The sequence below is a fragment of the Acartia tonsa genome, chromosome 1 (genome assembly GCF_053477335.1).
Source record: "Acartia tonsa isolate MP-2025a chromosome 1, ASM5347733v1, whole genome shotgun sequence".
In the NCBI taxonomy this organism is placed as follows: domain Eukaryota; kingdom Metazoa; phylum Arthropoda; class Copepoda; order Calanoida; family Acartiidae; genus Acartia; species Acartia tonsa.
This window is the reverse complement of record NC_137260.1, coordinates 36,409,687-36,429,592: the sequence shown is the minus strand read 5'-3', so window position 1 is coordinate 36,429,592 and position 19,906 is coordinate 36,409,687. Positions and strand designations below refer to the sequence as shown.

Here is a 19,906-nt window from a genome sequence, read left to right as displayed (position 1 = left end):
TCTCTATAATTACTATCTCGATTATTCATAAACGCATATACTGTGTAGCACTTTGGGAGGGGACATAAACATTAAACATAGGAGAAACAACTATTTTTTTCAAAAGAGCAAATACTCTAAAATTTGCTCTACATCATAATCTAAATCTTCTTTATAGTGCAGTACTTAAGAATGGATAATTAATATAATGATCCATTCATAAGGTAATACCGTAGATTCAAAATTATTCCCTTTTCATCTTAATTATATTCCCTGCTGAAAGCTGTCTATAGTACGATGCGTTTATTACTCTACTAGTTTTTGCAAGTTTCGTTTTATCTCTTCCGAATAAAGCATCAAATGATTAAAATATTTACACGGAATACCAAAACGATTAATTACTAATCTAAAATTAATAACGACAGTTACGCTATGGATGGTCAGCACGCACTTGTTTATTCGTGCATGAGTGATTAATTTCATTGCTTTCATGCGTTTTCCTACCATAAGCGCTTTTCCTCCTCTCTAAAGTCGCATTTTTACACTGTGCGTGTGCATGTTACATGTTTTTAGTTGAAACCATTTTTTGTAAAGTCAACAATTGTCAGTTGTATGTAAAGAGTGCCATATTAATAGTAATTTTATAAATTCATCTATTAATTTGAATTTTTTTTCCTTTTATTTTTTGTTTGTTTTTAAGGTTTTTTTAAATTAGTGAATTTAAGTGATTTTAAAAATGTCACAATCAGGTAATTGCAATTAAACAAGGATGACAACACGCATAAAAGCGAAGCTCTGAAACGGTATGACAGACAAACATTAACTCTTGTAGAGTGCCAGAACTAAATATACAAAATGTGAATATATAAGTTTTGACAAAATTAGACGTAAATTTGTTACAAAACTTCTTAAATACAGAATTCTGTTTGAGGACATACTGACATTTTCGGACTTGATTATAGAAATGATTCGCTCAAAATATTGTACCTTATTCTAATACGAATCAGTAATCTAAAAATCAGATCAATCGGATGATTTTACCACATAAAAAATTGTTGTTAAAAGAGTAAAAAAATCAACATGTTTAAAATGGACGTATGGACATTCTGGTAACGATTATAGAGTTGCTACACTTTCTAAATCGTACCTTACTACTACAGGAATCATCATACAAAGTCTGAAATCGATAGGACAATTCTAACATGATTTAACAAAAAAGCTATCTGTCTCGGACTGACGTACGGACGGAAGGACCGACCCTATAAATATAGAAAAGCTTCGCTTTTAAAACTTAAAAAATTACACAGCGTTAGCTTTATGCCCATATCTTTATACAGGTACTATATATTACAGTTTATGCTGTACAAGATATAACTAAATTTGCACACTAAAGTACACATTTTCACAATTTGATGAATTTAATTTTAGAAATTTAATTGACATTTCAAATCAATTGAAAACAAGAATGTCATCATACATAATAATCCAGTTTACAAATTTATTTTGAAATACTTATTTTGAGCCTCAAAAGATTGACACGATAAGATAAAAATACAATAGACCAAATAAACTTGATATGCATGCAAATTCTATACTTTTTAATAGCATATGAAGATATGTCAAATTAACATGACACATTGTTTGTTATAAGCAATCTTTTAATATCTGAATCTAAATTTAGTCAACAAATAGTTTCCATATCAATTGGGTGTGAAGGCAGTTAAGCAAATTTCATACATTTTACAGTCAAAACATTTTACTTTTTCATATTTTTGTTTGGTTTTATATCCTGTATTAAAGAGGTGTGTGAAAGTCCATTAAGCTATCTAGAATATTGGCCAACGAATACGAATAGGTCTTCTACAGGTTTAATTAAAACACTGGGCTTGATCTTAAATTTAGTATCTTTTTAATTTATCGTAAAGTTTGCCTTTTGCTTATAAGCCAAAAATGGAGGGTTGTTTTGGTTTATCAAGGGTTCTAAGTATAATTTAGAAACCCTATTCTATATTTTTTGGTTTTTGTTTGGCCGTTACGATCTCGCTAATCACTTATCCGAATAAGTTCTCTCCTAGGGTCGGCTTTAAATTATTCCTAGGATTGTTTATTTTAGTTTAATTACTGCCTCAACCATCTCCTAGCGAATACAGAGGCCCATTTATGCCAGAGGGAACCGTTACTAGAGTTTTAATTGCTATTTTGACAATAACCTTGTTTGCTATTTTAATTGGACACATCTGCCAATTGTTTGTTTGATCTTTGAACAACCTTGATCAGTAAAAATGAATAAAATGCTATGCGAGTGTTTTCTAAAATAAAACTGTTGGATCGTTTCCTTGAAATGTTCATAATTTTGCTAACATTTTTTTTCATTGAAGCAAACCTTAAAAGAAAACCTTTAAAGTTTTTTTAAGATTGGCACTTATTAAAGACTGTTGTATATGTTTTTGGTTTTTGACAAATAAGATTTTAAAATAATCTTTATACAAAAAAAATATTATTTTTCCTGTGTTTTTTCCCCAAAAAAACCAATTCTGATTAATACTTTAAATCTAAGGAAATAAATTGTTGTAGACAAAAATATTATTGATATTGGATTCTAAATATCTTTATTTACAAATTATTGATAACATGGATGACAACATCCAAAGGTGTAAAACTAGAAGAATCAATCCACCTCCCTAGAACAATTAAGGAGGGGGGGGGGCGGATACATGCACCGAGGGATCCACTCCCCTTGACAGCCTTCTACAGCTCCCATTAACAGCCAAGGAAGTTGTTACGTTTTAAAAAGCACAACCCCTTTGAAAGTATAGAGAATTTTTTTTTTTTAAATAGCTATACATCTACCTAAAGCTTATAATCAAATAGCATCTAAACAGACAAAAAAACAAACAAAAAACCTTTGAGTTAAACTTTGAGTACAAATAAATTTTAAAATAACGTTTTATATGCAACACAAAGTAAAATTTAACAGCCCTTTAAAAATTTGGTCTGAGAAATAAAATATTATTCTTAGCCTGGGTAAAATTATTGTAATTTTTCCTCAAATTCTTTGGAAAAATCCTTGATCCATATCTTTCTTCGTAGAAGCAAAGCTGCCTTACAATATAGTTTATAAAACTGTCATAAAGTGTAAAAAATTTACTTGTTATCAGCTTAGTAGCGTGTCCGAGTTTGTCCCAAACAAGGATAGTAAAACGTTTATTGTTGCTTTTATGATTGTGACTTTTCCATGGCAAGAATAAGGTAAATTAACAAGCGAAATAAATCTGAAATAATATTTGGGAGGCAGATATAAAAATCATCATTACTACGATATGTTGCCCCGAAAAATCAATTATTAATATTGGTGCTATCTATAACTTTACTCTGAACCTTAAGGTCTTTTTTTAAAATCTCGAAAGCGTACACATTTCAACCTAGATTACTGCTTTAGATATTCTTACTTTGTAGTTGATCATCCTTGTTGAAAAGAAAAGTATAATCTAATTTGTTGGCAGCAAAATTGAACATGAATTCAAATTACAAGATTTTATTATAAATATTAAAGGAGAAAATTTTCCCTGCAAAGTGGTCATTATGGCTTTAAGAGGGCCTCCACAGGAAGAAAGCAAGCATCAAATGACAAAAGATGACTAGTTCATAACTAGTAGTATCAAACGTTTCAACGAACAATTTTGATCTTCAAAAGGGGTAATTTTGTTTATCCTAACTGAAGATGTACACCAATTAATCGTCCATTTTCTTTTGAAACCTTGCACCGTCATATTATAATCATCATCAGAAAGTATCAGAAGTCTACGAATACTATAACATTAACAAGCAAATACAAATCACTTTATTTTAATATATATTGGCGACAGCTTGGCCTTTAACATAAGACTTAAATCTCTGTCTTACTTAAGTTATTTTTAGCATCTAAAAAGGCTCTTTGTTAATTTCTTCATATGAAATATTTTTTACCTTTCTATAATTTTATTACTATTTTTTATTTTATAATCTATGCTTTTTTTACAACTGTAAAAATTAAAATTAAAAACCATAAACTTAATGAAAAATTCAAAATTTAGTGGGTTTCTTTGTTTTTATTTAAAGATTTGTCATGCAATATAATTTTATGTTTTATTTTTAAAACAAGGAACATTTCTTCCAATAGGAGGTTTTCTTCACACCATTTATAATTGCTGCAAACTGAAATAAAATTTTCTTTTCAATAAATGTTAATGTTTGGGCTATACTTAAAAAACGCCTATTTCAGAAAACACTTAGAAAATGCCTAATACAAATTTATTTTTAAAAAGCCCAGTTTTATTTCTAGATTAATAATTATATATTTTGTTTTCAAGAATATTTCATAATTTTAATTAGTTATTTATCTTGTATTCAAACATGTCAGTCTAAGATATTTTGGAAAATTATATTTCTTGAAAGTTATATTCTAATTCTAAAAAGTTTTACGACGGTACTTACAGACGCTTAACATGATGTAAATGATAGCTTCGCTTACAAAAATAATTTAATTATGATTCATTATCACATATTCATAATAAATATTTAAAATATTGGTGTGTGTTTCTTTCTTGTGGTGCCATATCTATGTATAAAATATTGGTGTGTGTTTCTTTCTTGTGGTGCCATATCCATGTATAAAATATTGGTGTGTGTTTCTTTCTTGTGGTGCCATATCCATGTATAAAATATTGGTGTGTGTTTCTTTCTTGTGGTGCCATATCTATGTATAAAATATTGGTGTGTGTTTCTTTCTTGTGGTGCCATATCCATGTATAAAATATTAGTGTGTGTTTCTTTCTTGTGGTGCCATATCTATGTATAAAATATTGGTGTGTGTTTCTTTCTTGTGGTGCCATATCCATGTATAAAATATTAGTGTGTGTTTCTTTCTTGTGGTGCCATATCTATGTATAAAATATTGGTGTGTGTTTCTTTCTTGTGGTGCCATATCCATGTATAAAATATTGGTGTGTGTTTCTTTCTTGTGGTGCCATATCCATGTATAAAATATTGGTGTGTGTTTCTTTCTTGTGGTGCCATATCCATGTATAAAATATTGGTGTGTGTTTCTTTCTTGTGGTGCCATATCCATGTATAAAATATTGGTGTGTGTTTCTTTCTTGTGGTGCCATATCCAAGTATAAGATATTGGTGTGTGTTTCTTTCTTGTGGTGCCATATCCATGTATAAAATATTGGTGTGTGTTTCTTTCTTGTGGTGCCATATCCATGTATAAAATATTGGTGTGTGTTTCTTTCTTGTGGTGCCATATCCAAGTATAAGATATTGGTGTGTGTTTCTTTCTTGTGGTGCCATATCCATGTATAAAATATTGGTGTGTGTTTCTTTCTTGTGGTGCCATATCCATGTATAAAATATTGGTGTGTGTTTCTTTCTTGTGGTGCCATATCCAAGTATAAGATATTGGTGTGTGTTTCTTTCTTGTGGTGCCATATCCATGTATAAAATATTGGTGTGTGTTTCTTTCTTGTGGTGCCATATCCATGTATAAAATATTGGTGTGTGTTTCTTTCTTGTGGTGCCATATCCATGTATAAAATATTGGTGTGTGTTTCTTTCTTGTGGTGCCATATCCAAGTATAAGATATTGGTGTGTGTTTCTTTCTTGTGGTGCCATATCCATGTATAAAATATTGGTGTGTGTTTCTTTCTTGTGGTGCCATATCCATGTATAAAATATTGGTGTGTGTTTCTTTCTTGTGGTGCCATATCCAAGTATAAGATATTGGTGTGTGTTTCTTTCTTGTGGTGCCATATCCATGTATAAAATATTGGTGTGTGTTTCTTTCTTGTGGTGCCATATCCAAGTATAAGATATTGGTGTGTGTTTCTTTCTTGTGGTGCCATATCCATGTATAAAATATTAGTGTGTGTTTCTTTCTTGTGGTGCCATATCCATGTATAAAATATTGGTGTGTGTTTCTTTCTTGTGGTGCCATATCCATGTATAAAATATTGGTGTGTGTTTCTTTCTTGTGGTGCCATATCCAAGTATAAGATATTGGTGTGTGTTTCTTTCTTGTGGTGCCATATCCATGTATAAAATATTGGTGTGTGTTTCTTTCTTGTGGTGCCATATCCATGTATAAAATATTGGTGTGTGTTTCTTTCTTGTGGTGCCATATCCATGTATAAAATATTGGTGTGTGTTTCTTTCTTGTGGTGCCATATCCAATTATAAGATATTGGTGTGTGTTTCTTTCTTGTGGTGCCATATCCATGTATAAAATATTGGTGTGTGTTTCTTTCTTGTGGTGCCATATCCATGTATAAAATATTAGTGTGTGTTTCTTTCTTGTGGTGCCATATCCATGTATAAAATATTGGTGTGTGTTTCTTTCTTGTGGTGCCATATCCATGTATAAAATATTGGTGTGTGTTTCTTTCTTGTGGTGCCCTATCCATGTATAAAATATTGGTGTGTGTTTCTTTCTTGTGGTGCCATATCCATGTATAAAATATTGGTGTGTGTTTCTTTCTTGTGGTGCCATATCCATGTATAAAATATTAGTGTGTGTTTCTTTCTTGTGGTGCCATATCCAAGTATAAAATATTGGTGTGTGTTTCTTTCTTGTGGTGCCATATCCATGTATAAAATATTAGTGTGTGTTTCTTTCTTGTGGTGCCATATCCATGTATAAAATATTAGTGTGTGTTTCTTTCTTGTGGTGCCATATCCATGTATAAAATATTAGTGTGTGTTTCTTTCTTGTGGTGCCATATCCATGTATAAAATATTAGTGTGTGTTTCTTTCTTGTGGTGCCATATCCATGTATAAAATATTGGTTTGTGTTTCTTTCTTGTGGTGCCATATCCATGTATAAAATATTGGTGTGTGTTTCTTTCTTGTGGTGCCATATCCATGTATAAAATATTGGTGTGTGTTTCTTTCTTGTGGTGCCATATCCAAGTATAAGATATTGGTGTGTGTTTCTTTCTTGTGGTGCCATATCCATGTATAAAATATTGGTGTGTGTTTCTTTCTTGTGGTGCCATATCCATGTATAAAATATTAGTGTGTGTTTCTTTCTTGTGGTGCCATATCCATGTATAAAATATTGGTGTGTGTTTCTTTCTTGTGGTGCCATATCCATGTATAAAATATTGGTGTGTGTTTCTTTCTTGTGGTGCCCTATCCATGTATAAAATATTGGTGTGTGTTTCTTTCTTGTGGTGCCATATCCATGTATAAAATATTGGTGTGTGTTTCTTTCTTGTGGTGCCATATCCATGTATAAAATATTAGTGTGTGTTTCTTTCTTGTGGTGCCATATCCAAGTATAAAATATTGGTGTGTGTTTCTTTCTTGTGGTGCCATATCCATGTATAAAATATTAGTGTGTGTTTCTTTCTTGTGGTGCCATATCCATGTATAAAATATTAGTGTGTGTTTCTTTCTTGTGGTGCCATATCCATGTATAAAATATTAGTGTGTGTTTCTTTCTTGTGGTGCCATATCCATGTATAAAATATTAGTGTGTGTTTCTTTCTTGTGGTGCCATATCCATGTATAAAATATTGGTTTGTGTTTCTTTCTTGTGGTGCCATATCCATGTATAAAATATTGGTGTGTGTTTCTTTCTTGTGGTGCCATATCCATGTATAAAATATTAGTGTGTGTTTCTTTCTTGTGGTGCCATATCCATGTATAAAATATTGGTGTGTGTTTCTTTCTACACATCAAACAAATTCCATTTACATTTCTATTGAAAGGCAGGTCCAGGGAAAAAAAGACGTCCAAGCTTTTTCAGGTTTAATTTTGTTTAATCACTTAAAACAAATTAACCTGGGGGTTATATAAACATAATTGGGAAGGGGTGGGGGTGAAAACTCACAGAATAAAATAAATAAATGTTTTTAAAGTGAAAAAAAAACACATTTTTGGTGTGATCAAAATTTACCTGATTTGCAAAAATAAAAGAAGGGCTTTAGACCATGGCTCGAAGCGCTCTAAAACAAATTCAGGATTTCAAAAGGTTTAAAGGTGCTTACGACAAAATCTTAATAAGGCTTAAAATGTTGCTTTACAAAAAAAAGAACAACATAATTTCTTGGTTTAGGATCGATTTGGACTTAATGAAATAGATATAGAATTGGGAATAGGATGAAAAAATTGCATCGCTAGAATGGTTGCTTCACTGAATAAAAATTCTAAATATTATCCGTCTTCACTTTTAAAATATTAAATTTTTTTTGGACAGAATTAGGAAGAAATTAAAAATATTTGACTGTTTAGAAAATAAACCAAAGCCCCAGTGGCCAAAGTATGATGTATACAAATTTTCACCCAAAAAAATATTTTGAATATCCTTTTATCCCGTAATAAAAGGCAGAAAGAGAAAAAAAGAGCGCAAAGGGAGAAAATTCAACTTTTTACATTTCATATTCAGATGTATCTATCAAGAAATTCTTATCCTATTATTTTTTAAAGCGCAGCCACTATATAACTTAGCCATGATTAAATGTCTTTATGTCCAAGTAATAAAGAGAAAAAAACTAAAATCATTTTTTTTAAATGGTAGATTTATTTAAAAGATAAATTGAATAGATTTTTATAAACAAGTAAAATTTACTTAGCTACACCTTCTCAACATCTGCTCATAAACCCAAAAATAAATACGTTTTTCATCATTCCATGAATCCATATTACTGTGCTTTAAATTGTCAAAAAGATTTAACATTGCCATGGTGTAATTTTTTTTATTTTAGATTTAAAAGTTTAATGTTTATCTTCATAAAAAAAATCCTGAATTGTAATTGCTTTTATATTTATTGATATAATTGTCCTTGATTTTTATGTTGTGCATTTCTTATGTTCTGTTTGAATGTTGAATAGTAAAATTGTGTATTTGTTTGTGTATGTTAGAGCGCATTGTAACGTTTACAGTTGAAATAAAAAATATTACAATGGATTTTCTTTAATAGTCAAGCTCCTCCTGAGTTCACTGTTTCTGATGTTTCTAATATATAATACAAAGTAGAACGTCGAATGTATGTTTGGTTACGCTAAACCATTAAGGGTATGCTTATCAGGGAATAAACATACTGGTCCTGCTGTGGTTTTAAGCTATTTTCTTGGGGGTAATAACACAACACCCTTCTAAAAAGAAAAATATGACCAACCCCCGCCAAAAAAAGTAGGGGGAATGTGATTGTGAAAAAGAAATAATACAATCTAGATCTTCCGATAAAATACATAGTCCCTTTACTTTGGATGGTTTTATTATTGTTGCAGTATGATTTACTGGCAAGTAAAAAGAACAGACATTCTGTTTATTTTCTTTCCAATGAATTCATTCCGATTTTATATTAAACAATTATCAAACATTTACAAAACATAAAATAAAATACATATTTTTTTATTTACTTTGACTTAGTTAGATTAGAATTATAGCTCCCAAAATTAGTTGAATGTCTGTCAAACTCAATTTGTGTGCTGGTAATTCATCAACAAGCTTATTTTTATTCAATGTTCATATAGTCGACATGTACCACTTTATGCCAATCCATTTTATTATTGGCATAAGGAAAAAAATTTCCTTTCCTATTCAAAATACTCAAATTTTATCCATATATTTAATGAAACCATTGACTATTCCCTCCCTGATACTGGTTTAAAATTTATTTATTTTGCAGTTTTTTTTTGCAAATAATTGTTTAAGTGTTATATCGACATCTACTTTCAGGACTAGGAAACAGAGAAAATTATGCATATATAGCACAGCTTCTATATTGTAATGGATTTGACTCATATTATTACACTAAATATATCTTTATTTTTGGAGAAAAATGTTTTTTTTTTCAAAACAAACATATTCGTTTGAAAGAATCGAGCAAAAAAATATTTCAGTTTTTACATTTGATATCATAAAATCAGTCAATACCATGTGATTTTTGTTTTTTGCTCAAACATATATTTTTTGGTTTTCTGTCAGCTGTAGTTTAAATGATGACAATTGCATACATATATAAAAAAAATCATTCATTTTTGCCAATTTTTGCATCAAATTTACTGTAGGGTGTAGCCAGTTAAAAATTAAAATTTCACTATTGCAAATTGTTATTACCTTATATATGCCAATATTTTTTGTTAATAAGAAATTTTGATGTTGAGATAAACCAAATGAAGCTATTATAAACTTTGGAATTTGATTTTTTTATGTTACTGTATTGAAGGCCGAATTTGGTCTCTCCTTTTTTATAACTTTGTCACTTTTTTGACATAGCAGTAAACGTAATTTTTTGTATAAACGAATGCGTTTTTTTATGTGTGATTTTAAATCTTTTAAAATGTATTTATTCAGCTTTACATTTTTTTCATGTTTTCAGTGCACGGAGATTCCAAGGTTCAAATCCTCGATGCCGACGCAGAGGCCATTAACATGGAGTCAACGGCCACGACACCAGACGACCTCCAGGATGGAACCAGCAAACATAGAGGATTGAGCTTTAAAAACTCAGGTAGTTCTTATCTAATGCATCATGTTACATTATCAGAGGTTGGTACCATTAAGGTGGATCAATCTCCTTAGCGAAAATGGGCAAACTTTAACTTTTTAATTTTAAGAGGGGTGAGGGAGGCACATTTAGTTGCTTGTTGCTGGGAGTGTATGTATACCCTTTTATTGGGCAGTGTAGGAGTAGACATGTAAACGAACATATAATTATACACCCACCTAAATTTTTCTAAGGGCGTGAATATACCTGCCTCCTTTTGCAGGCTTCTAGTTGGTAGCAATCTTAGAGGCAGTTATGATATTTTAAGGGCTCAACTTTAGTTGATACCAACTCGACAACTAGGGAACTGTGTTACTGAATATTTTATTAAGAATGTAAAATACATAAATCACTTGAATACGGAATTTTATTAGGATTATTATACATAGTAAAAAGTCAAAACTGCAAATGAAGTTATTTTTATATTATAATAACAAATAGAAGGAATAATTTAGGTGACAATGAGCATTCTGATAATATATTTTCTGTAAATCCTCACTAAACGCAATATTATTCTATAAACCATTGGCTATGATCTAATGAAATTTGCTGTTTTTATCGACATATTTGATATTTCTTTGTAAAATATTGTCGCAGTTCCTGACTTTAATCATCAGAACTTAGACATTTCACATTTTGTTTCATACTGGACAATCATTGTATTTCACATAAATATCTTTCTATCCATTACTCTAGATTTATAACTATATATGACTTTGTCCAAGTTTTTGTTATAATGTGAGATATGCCTATTATTAATAACTCGGATATCTAAATTCAAACGGGCATAATGCACACCGCCTAAGTTAGGTTTTCTCAAAACAGAATCGGTAAACCCGCAGGAAAGTAGAGGACACTGGACTGTAAATTACACTTGTACCCAAAATTAAAACCGTTTCATCTCATTGGTTGGTTCTAAAATTTTGGTACATTTATTGAATTTTAATTGGTGCTTAACCGGCCACTAATGGGAAAACCCCATTTACTTTACCCATTTTATTTTGTAACATTCTTTAGCAATGGAAGGAAAACTTTTTAAAATTTGTTGATTATATATTATTTAAGGTTTCCAATAAAAAGTATCTGCACAGTTTTAACAGCTACAATAGTCGGGATAATGAAAATATTTGTGTTCTCGTTTAACAAAACTCATCTTTAAGAATTGTAGTATTAGCAACGAAATAAGAAAGGCGATAAAATATTTTTTTAATCTTCAAAGTTTTATTTGAAAAGTGTAAAATATTAAAATAACTAAGATATTTAACAGACAACTATATATAATATCTTCGCTGTAATTAAAATTTTACAATCCTTTTGTGAAAGCTAACCACTGAACCGAAATTATTCTCACTTGGAATGTACCTTCTCATAGGTCGTAGAAAGACGTATAACTATTTTTGGGGAGGATACCACCATCCTTCTGAGATAAATCGCCCCTAGAAAAAAATTATCCCCATTCTTTTTAACTAAAAATTGAATATGGGGGAGATCGAATTCCCCCCCCCCCCCCACCACATAATAATACTTATAAAAGAAAATATAAAAATAACTTTAAAGAGAGGAAGAGTCATCACTTCAATATCTTTTAAAGGAAGCACCCGCTCAACTGTTCAACTTTGATTTAATGATTTATATTTAAAGTTTATCATAATGCAGTAACAGACCAACATTAAAAAAAAAGTTTGCTTTCATCGTATGAATATGCTATTTATATAATGTTTAAAAGCAAAGCTTTTTTATCATTAGAGTCGGTCCTTCCGTCCGAACGTCTGTAATGGTTAACTCTTAAAGTTAAAAACTCAATTTAGGCTTCTTAGAATTTAACCTTTGATTAATGATTCGGGTAACAGTAAGGTACGTTTCAGAAAGCGAATAAATTTATATATTTATAATTTAGATTATTATTTAAATCATTGTTCTGACACTATATCTACAAGTGTTGATGTTCGTTTCTCCTACCTTTTTATTTTACTTTAGGATTTCACTTTTATGGATGATCTTATCCTTCTTATTATAGATTTTGCATAATTGTACATTTTTACAATGAACAGCTTACCAAGAACTTAGCCTGTCTGTATGATAGAGTCGTTTAATTAAAATGGGATTCAACTGATATATTGAAAGATAAACATTAGATTATTGTAGATTCCTTTAACCAAGGGGCATATTTACTTAAATTGACTTTGGAATTATGGTTTACATATAGGGGGAAAAGTTTTTATATCCATATGTTTGGATGAATTCTAGGTAAAAGATGTAACAAATATTTGTTTATAATTTTTTTTACAGTGTATGCGCACAGCATAAATATTTAAAGATTCCTAAGAATTCTTGATCATAAAGCTCTATTTTAGTAGATGCCAATTGAAGCGTTACATCTAATGAATTAAACTAATAAAACTGTAAATTTTCATTCAAATATAGTTTACACTGTAAAAAAAATTGTATTAAGATTTTCTATTAGAATATTATTTTTATGCCTTCAAATAGTTTTTAATGTGTTAGTAGAGAACTAATTTTAAATTTTACGTTTAAATATTCGAGTATTGTCCCTTTCGTGGTAGCTTTTCCCCTTTTTCTAGCCCCGGCTGTGGCTCTAACCCTGCGGGGCAATCTAAACTTTACCCTAACCTTTACCTTAAATAACCTATAAAAAGCCACTGTGAAAATACTTAAGAGGCGTTGCCACGAAAGGGACTTTACCCAAATAATTCAACATAAGAATTTGAATTTTTTAAAGAGATTATAAACTTTTAAACCTGAAAAGAGAACAGTCGAAAACGAATATTGTTTACAGTGTTACCAAAAGTACAGGAAAAAATCTCATGTTTCGATTATTCAACTCATGAAACCATGAAAACTGAAATATTGTTTCCACAAAGCTGCTAAAAGACATTGACATGAAATAATATAATAATTTCATGCTTAAGATCTTTGAAATGGATATTTTTTGTAAGAGGTGAAATTTGCAAAAATAAACAACCGAACATCCAAATCAATTAAATATAACTCAAATGACAATAAAAACTAGTGGTTTAAAATTTTACACAACTATTGATTTATATTTTTAAAAAATGGGAAATCATCGTTTGTGAGAAAAGTTATCTAACAGGCTTGTTAAGACTTGAAAGAGATAAATAATCCTATTATTCACTAACCACTGAACTGGTATGGTTCTTCTTTACAGTGAAGCTACTTATAGGTCTAGGGAAGGTTTATAATTATTTTGGGGGAGGATATTTAAACCCTCCCAAGAGAAATCTCTCCCAGAAAAGAATTAATTATTTATATCTAGAGACGTTTCTATATGTTGAGGAAGGAAAGGCAAAAATTATTACCCCCTAAAAATTGTATTAACTTTATATACATGTAAATCTATGGATTAATATAAAAATTTTAGTTTATCGTAGTAAAACTTCTTTGCCACTTTTTTTTCGTTTTTGGGTAATAAAGATTCATGGATCCAGCCGTTCTAGAGTTCTTAAGTAACAAATAGGCAAGCGGATAATTATCCACACAACCATGACAGTCTTAACACAATGTTATACAATTAAAGATCACCAAGATAATAAATCATGTAAAAATTACACATAAAACCATCTTTTACTGTCGGAAAAAGTGCGTCAAAATTGTAATTAAAGCCTGGAACATCAAATCATAAATTGCGAGTTAATTACCCTCCAAAACAAAAATGTAGTGATAAGGGATTCTAAAGAAAATTGTAGTTACTAGAAAATAAAACAGATTTCAGTTTTTATAGTTTTATATAGTTATCTAATAAATATATTTTAAACCTAATTTTAAGCGAAGGATTATGAAGGAAATGTTTCCTTTCCATCATTTTATAAATGCATTTCTGCCTTTTATAGCTGGAAAAAAATCGTGTTCAATATTCAGAAGAGTAGTAAAATAAAATAATATACAAAATAATCTTCAATAACATTTTCAATCTACCTAAGGCGAAATTTTTTTTCCTTGTCCGACAAAATTCATTTATTGTTCATTGTCTTATCCCTATAATTATGCTTTTAACTTGACCACCTGTATACTGTGTAGTACTGTTGTAGCTTTAATCAGGGATGTAGGAATGGCTTGATGGCTTCCCCATATTTTACAGGTATAAATCTCATTCTCAGGAGAGTTTTTAGTCTGTATAGGTTGGCACTTATATCACAACCCCAAATAATATAAAGCCTTTAAAGAAAAGTAACTCCTCTTCAACGGGGAAGGGAATGGTAGTCAACATGGCTCACTTATATTATCTCTGAAACATCTAAAAAAAATATGTTTATATAGGGTTTCTAAAGTACTTGACTTTGGTTTTTGTATTTATTCTTTTTGTTAGAAAAAGGAAGTAAATCAACCATAAAATCAGTTTTTGCCATTAAAATGTGTCTTTGCTTAGCTTAAAAGGCATAGAATTATAACAATTTTAAGAAAATTTAAATTTTTACAAGCAAAGTTTGTCACCAAATTTCAATATTGGGTCTGGTGCAGTTCATGATAAAATGTAAATTCGATCACAATCTCCATATACATATCTGTGAACTGCTAACTAACGCTGCTAGCTATTAAACGTCTGCAATGCATTATAAGCTGCATATTAGGGCCAATAATACTCTAGAATATCAAGGATCTAATAATGGTGTCAATACCGATACGGTTGACTTTTATAGCAGATTTGCTATAAATTATAAAATCATGAAAAATAAACTTTAATTATTTTCGTACAGTCATCAATCTAGTTACTAGATTTAATAAATGATCTTTGCAATTATATAACAATTATAAAGCTTATAACTACAGATTGTACTAAAATGGTTTGAAATTAGAACATTTCATAAAGTAAACTTTTTTTTGAAAATAAGCTTTAACTTTGTTTACTAAAATTTTCAAATATACTAAAGTAGCTGGATGTTTGAATGTATGTGACACGTGTGTCCAGTCAAATCTCATTAACGGCTCGACTGATTGTTCTACCTTTTTTTAAACTCTTGAACATGTGTTTGGCAATTTAGAGAAAGAATTGTATATTTTTATAATCTTAATGTAAAATAATCCTTGCATATAAAAATAAAACAAGACACATAGCTTGACGGATTTTTTTCACGCCTGAAAGACCAAATAAAACTTAATTTGGCTGGACGACAATTTTTATGGTGTTTTTGCAATAATGCTTAATTGCATTTCCAAAAAAACGATGTTATTTCATGGCAGGTTGCAGGGGTGTTTTGGGGTGATATATTGTGGGTAAAACCTACCCCCCCCCCTCCCACAAAAAAATTTCTATAAATATTATTTGCATATTCATTGGCATTATTTTCTTAGTTATGATCATACATAGCTTCATAAGAAAAACACTTTTTGTATTAATAAATTTCTTATCATTTCCCTTTTCTCCTTTGTTAATCTACTTTTTTCAAACGTCAACCTACCTACCCCTATAATCATTTTATATTTTATCTAATTTCTTAGTCATTTTTATTATGAAATTAATTAAAGATAGATTTTATATAAATCAGGTTGACGACATCCGTACCCAAAGGTTTAGCCAACATATAAGATAACGTGGTTATAAAACTTTGGGTACCAGTGTCATTTACAATCCAATGTCCTCTCACTCCCTAGTAGTTAGGGATGACTTATTCCACCTGTTAATATTGGAGTGACTTCACTTCCGCTTTTCATATTATAAATTCATGACTTTCATACTCGATTACTCAGAAGCGTAATCTAGATATAGTATGTCTATTATTTGACATTTGTGAAATCACATTTAGACAAGTGTAATTTGGGGGAGGGAGCTGGCAGGGTCAACGTAAATTTTATTCTAGGTACAATTTGACCCATATACCAACATAATAGCTTAGAACTTCGCAAAACCATAGTAAGATTTCTAGAAAATATCAAATAATTGGCTCGGTGATTTTTTAATATCTTGTTAACAATACCCCTTTAAGAATATAGATTATAGGGGAGTTAAACACCCCCTCCCACTCCCTACAACCATGGCTTACACTCCCTTGCACATATACATATGTACATAATCATGGTAAAATATATTTGAACACTTTCACATATGATATGATGTGTCTGAGACAATTGAATTGATATCATCAGGTGTATCACAATCCAAATTACATTCAGTATCAGAACAATAGAGGTAAAAATTAGAGTAATCGATTCAGTTACAAAAACTAACATGATCCATTTCTTAAGAAGTTATATACCAACTTTTACCAACCTTCAAAGTTTCAAAATTAAGAACCTAATATAAGTTGGGGGGGGGGGGGCGGGGGTGTCTGTACACATTCGTATGTATCCACCCATCTACACCTCCTAAAACAGCCAAGGGGGTGTCAAGCTAAAAAATGTCAAATATCCCTTAAATTTAAGGGGTTTTCAAAAAAGAACACTTGATTGACTTTTGAGTATGTTGATTATGTAACGGGGGTTGTTTAACTATGGGAATATACCCACCCTCCTAATTTTACAATTGCTATCTGTAGTACACCAACATAAAGCTCTCATCCCGCTCGAATTGGTTCAAAAGGTTAGTAGAAAATTGTAAGGTGGATCTCAATGTTTATTTTGGATATGATGCTTTTTTGTCATACGGATTATTGCATTTGGATTTGATGATCCTATCTGCCGTTAAAATGTGCTCTTTTCAATATTTTCCTATATAGATCTATTGGAGTAACATTTATAGTTTTACAGTCTGATGCATATGCTGTAATAGGGATAAGTAGTTGGGAATTGAATTTTTGCAAGAAAAAAATACAATAAAATTAACTCTGTGCAAATGATTTTTTATTCCTAGCCCTAGCTATTTTATATACTTTAAAATTATCCCAAATTTAATATTTTTTCTGTGCTAATTGTGACATTTATCTTTGTTGACTGATTTAATTCAAAACAATATGTTAAGGGAAGATAATGTCATCATATTTGTATTTACCAGTTTGACGGAGTGATTGACGAACGTATGGACAATGACATACCCTATTTATATAGTATCTTTGCTACTAAAAAGTGTGTTTAATATTTTTCTCTGAAAATAAAATCATCTCTGAAGAAATTTATAAATAAAAGGAAATAAATTTCAATTGTGAAGCTATAATGTGACACCGTGACACGGCACGTCACAAATTTTTCAATAAACATTGAGTATCGACAGATTTATTAGGAAAATTTTATTCAATAAGAGAGAAACTTTTGCTGGCTGCCAGTTGAGAAAGAATTCAGCGGAGAATGTCATGTTTGAAAATTTATATCTTCTGTCTATGTCCATTGATAACTATAGTTTAATTTACAGGTAAATGGTTATTCCTAGTACTGCAAAAAAAATATGTGCAGAATTATCAACAGGAGAGATAAAACTTATAAACTTATTCCAAGAAATGTTATTAAAATTATTTTATATGTAAAGCAAAAATAAATTTGGGAGGGAAATGTGTTTCCCTAGGGCCTGAATTATAAAGGGTTTGGCCACTCTGCTGCTACATAGACTAAAACCTGCTTTGGGCCAAGCAATATACCAAAGTTCAAAGCAAATTAAAGAAATTAATGGACATAAAAACATACAGCTAATTTAGAATTTTAATTCTGATTTAGTTTAGATTATCTACCTAATTTTGTGTTTGTTATAAAAGCATAGCTTCTCTATAATTGGTTTGTCTGGGAGTAATAGTAATAACATTAGTCATTTATTCTTAGGATAAATAACAATATTCATAATTCTATATATATCTATGCAGCTCATACCAATAACGAAATTAATTCGGAAGAAAATCACGAAACCTACACGTGTTTTTCAGCTGTCGTTGGGGGGCAACACATCGTAAAATTGACGACCTCTCCATTTGCCCCCCAAATATTATTTTAGATTTATTTTGCTTGTTGGTTATACCTTATTCCTGATATCTATGGTTATGTGTCTACTCGTGTCAAATGTATCCATATTATTTCTATATATGAAAATATAATATATGGGGATTTAATCTTTATGTGTTGGATGATACCTATTTACGTCATTATGATGTATAGATATTTTAGAATAGAAATATAAAATTAATCTGCTATACAAACATTGGAATGTTGATTGTTGTAATAATTTTTTTAGTAAAATTTTGTCCATAATAAAAATTTTTATGTCATTATTGTGTCAAAAATTACCATTTTTAAAATTTATTTTGGAAAATGCGTTTTATAGAAGAAACCCATAATGATTGATATTGACTAATACTGTTTTTTTTAAATAAAGAATTTAAGAGGAAAAACAAGTATTTTGTATTTTTTGTGGTATGGAGTATCTAATTAACTAAGTGTTTACTTTCTTATTCTATATTTTAGTCTCAGAAACAAAACATCATTTTTTATCTCTAGTTTAGTAATATTTATTAAAACCTCCGGTATTATCCTCTTAGAATTTTTTTTTTCAATACTGAAAATTTGAGTAAGATGTAAGATGGGCTGGCCATGTTAACAAGCTAATGTCTAAAAGAGTAGGGGTAGGGGGGGATTTTAAAATCCATGTTAGTGAAATCGGATATTGCATAAAAATAGTTGCAAGCATGTTTATGCTTGTGCAAAATAAGCAAAACTATTTTCTAGGGGAAGAAATGGCGAGAGAAAATAGTCCAAGTAAGGAGGGGGAAGAAATGTCTAGACAATGTCATCTACACTATAAGAATACTTACAAATCAGAAACAAAGAGATTATTTAGTTTCTTTGCTTGTGGTACCTTTATGGTAAGAGATCTATCGTATAACGCTATTCTTGTAAGGAAAAACATTTCTACAGCCCCTTATTCATATAATAACTGCAAATATTAATAGAAATTATTTTTTAAAAATATGATAATATAAAAAAAAATTTCTTGGTGAAAAAATATACTTTTATATCCCTGCATTCCTGATTAAAAATACACTTTGAAAGAATATTTGTGTCAATGTATATGGAATATTACTTGTAGGTGTCTCTTTTATAGATTAAATTGTGTTCTTATTACTCTTTATATGTCTCAATTTTCATTTTATTTCTTCCTTGTCCTGAAAAGAAGCTAAATATTTTTTTTTATTAGAGAAGTTCAGTTTTAAAGAGAAAGATTTTACAATATTGTTTACTATTTCTGCTCATTTCTTTACATCAAAACATAGATTTACCTCTAGAAGTCAGGGACATCAAATAAAATATTTTGAATATAAATCAGATATTTACCCTCTCTCCAAAAAAATGTAATTTGGGGGGCAGTATTACACAATCCCACCTAAACCATTGAATTCCGCTTCATAAAATTTTTCGCTTCGCGCCATGATTAGCCCTTGTTACCTAATCCTGTAATTTTTACATTTCACACCAAAAATATGGGTTTTCCCTAACCCCCCACCC

The 19,906-nt window shown here is 30.2% G+C and overlaps 1 protein-coding gene across 1 annotated transcript in view; it reads left to right on the top strand.

The window, feature by feature from the left end:
• The first annotated feature begins 554 nt into the window (after positions 1-554).
• The window catches only part of LOC145318360 (ATP-sensitive inward rectifier potassium channel 1-like), a 54,052-nt gene continuing 34,700 nt past the window's right edge, over positions 555-19,906 (top strand). Inside the window, exons 1-2 of the mRNA XM_080159660.1 lie at positions 555-728; positions 10,346-10,477. Of these exons, the coding sequence (XP_080015786.1) occupies positions 716-728; positions 10,346-10,477 (145 nt within the window). The 5' untranslated portion in view covers positions 555-715. The remainder of the gene's footprint in view (positions 729-10,345; positions 10,478-19,906) is intronic.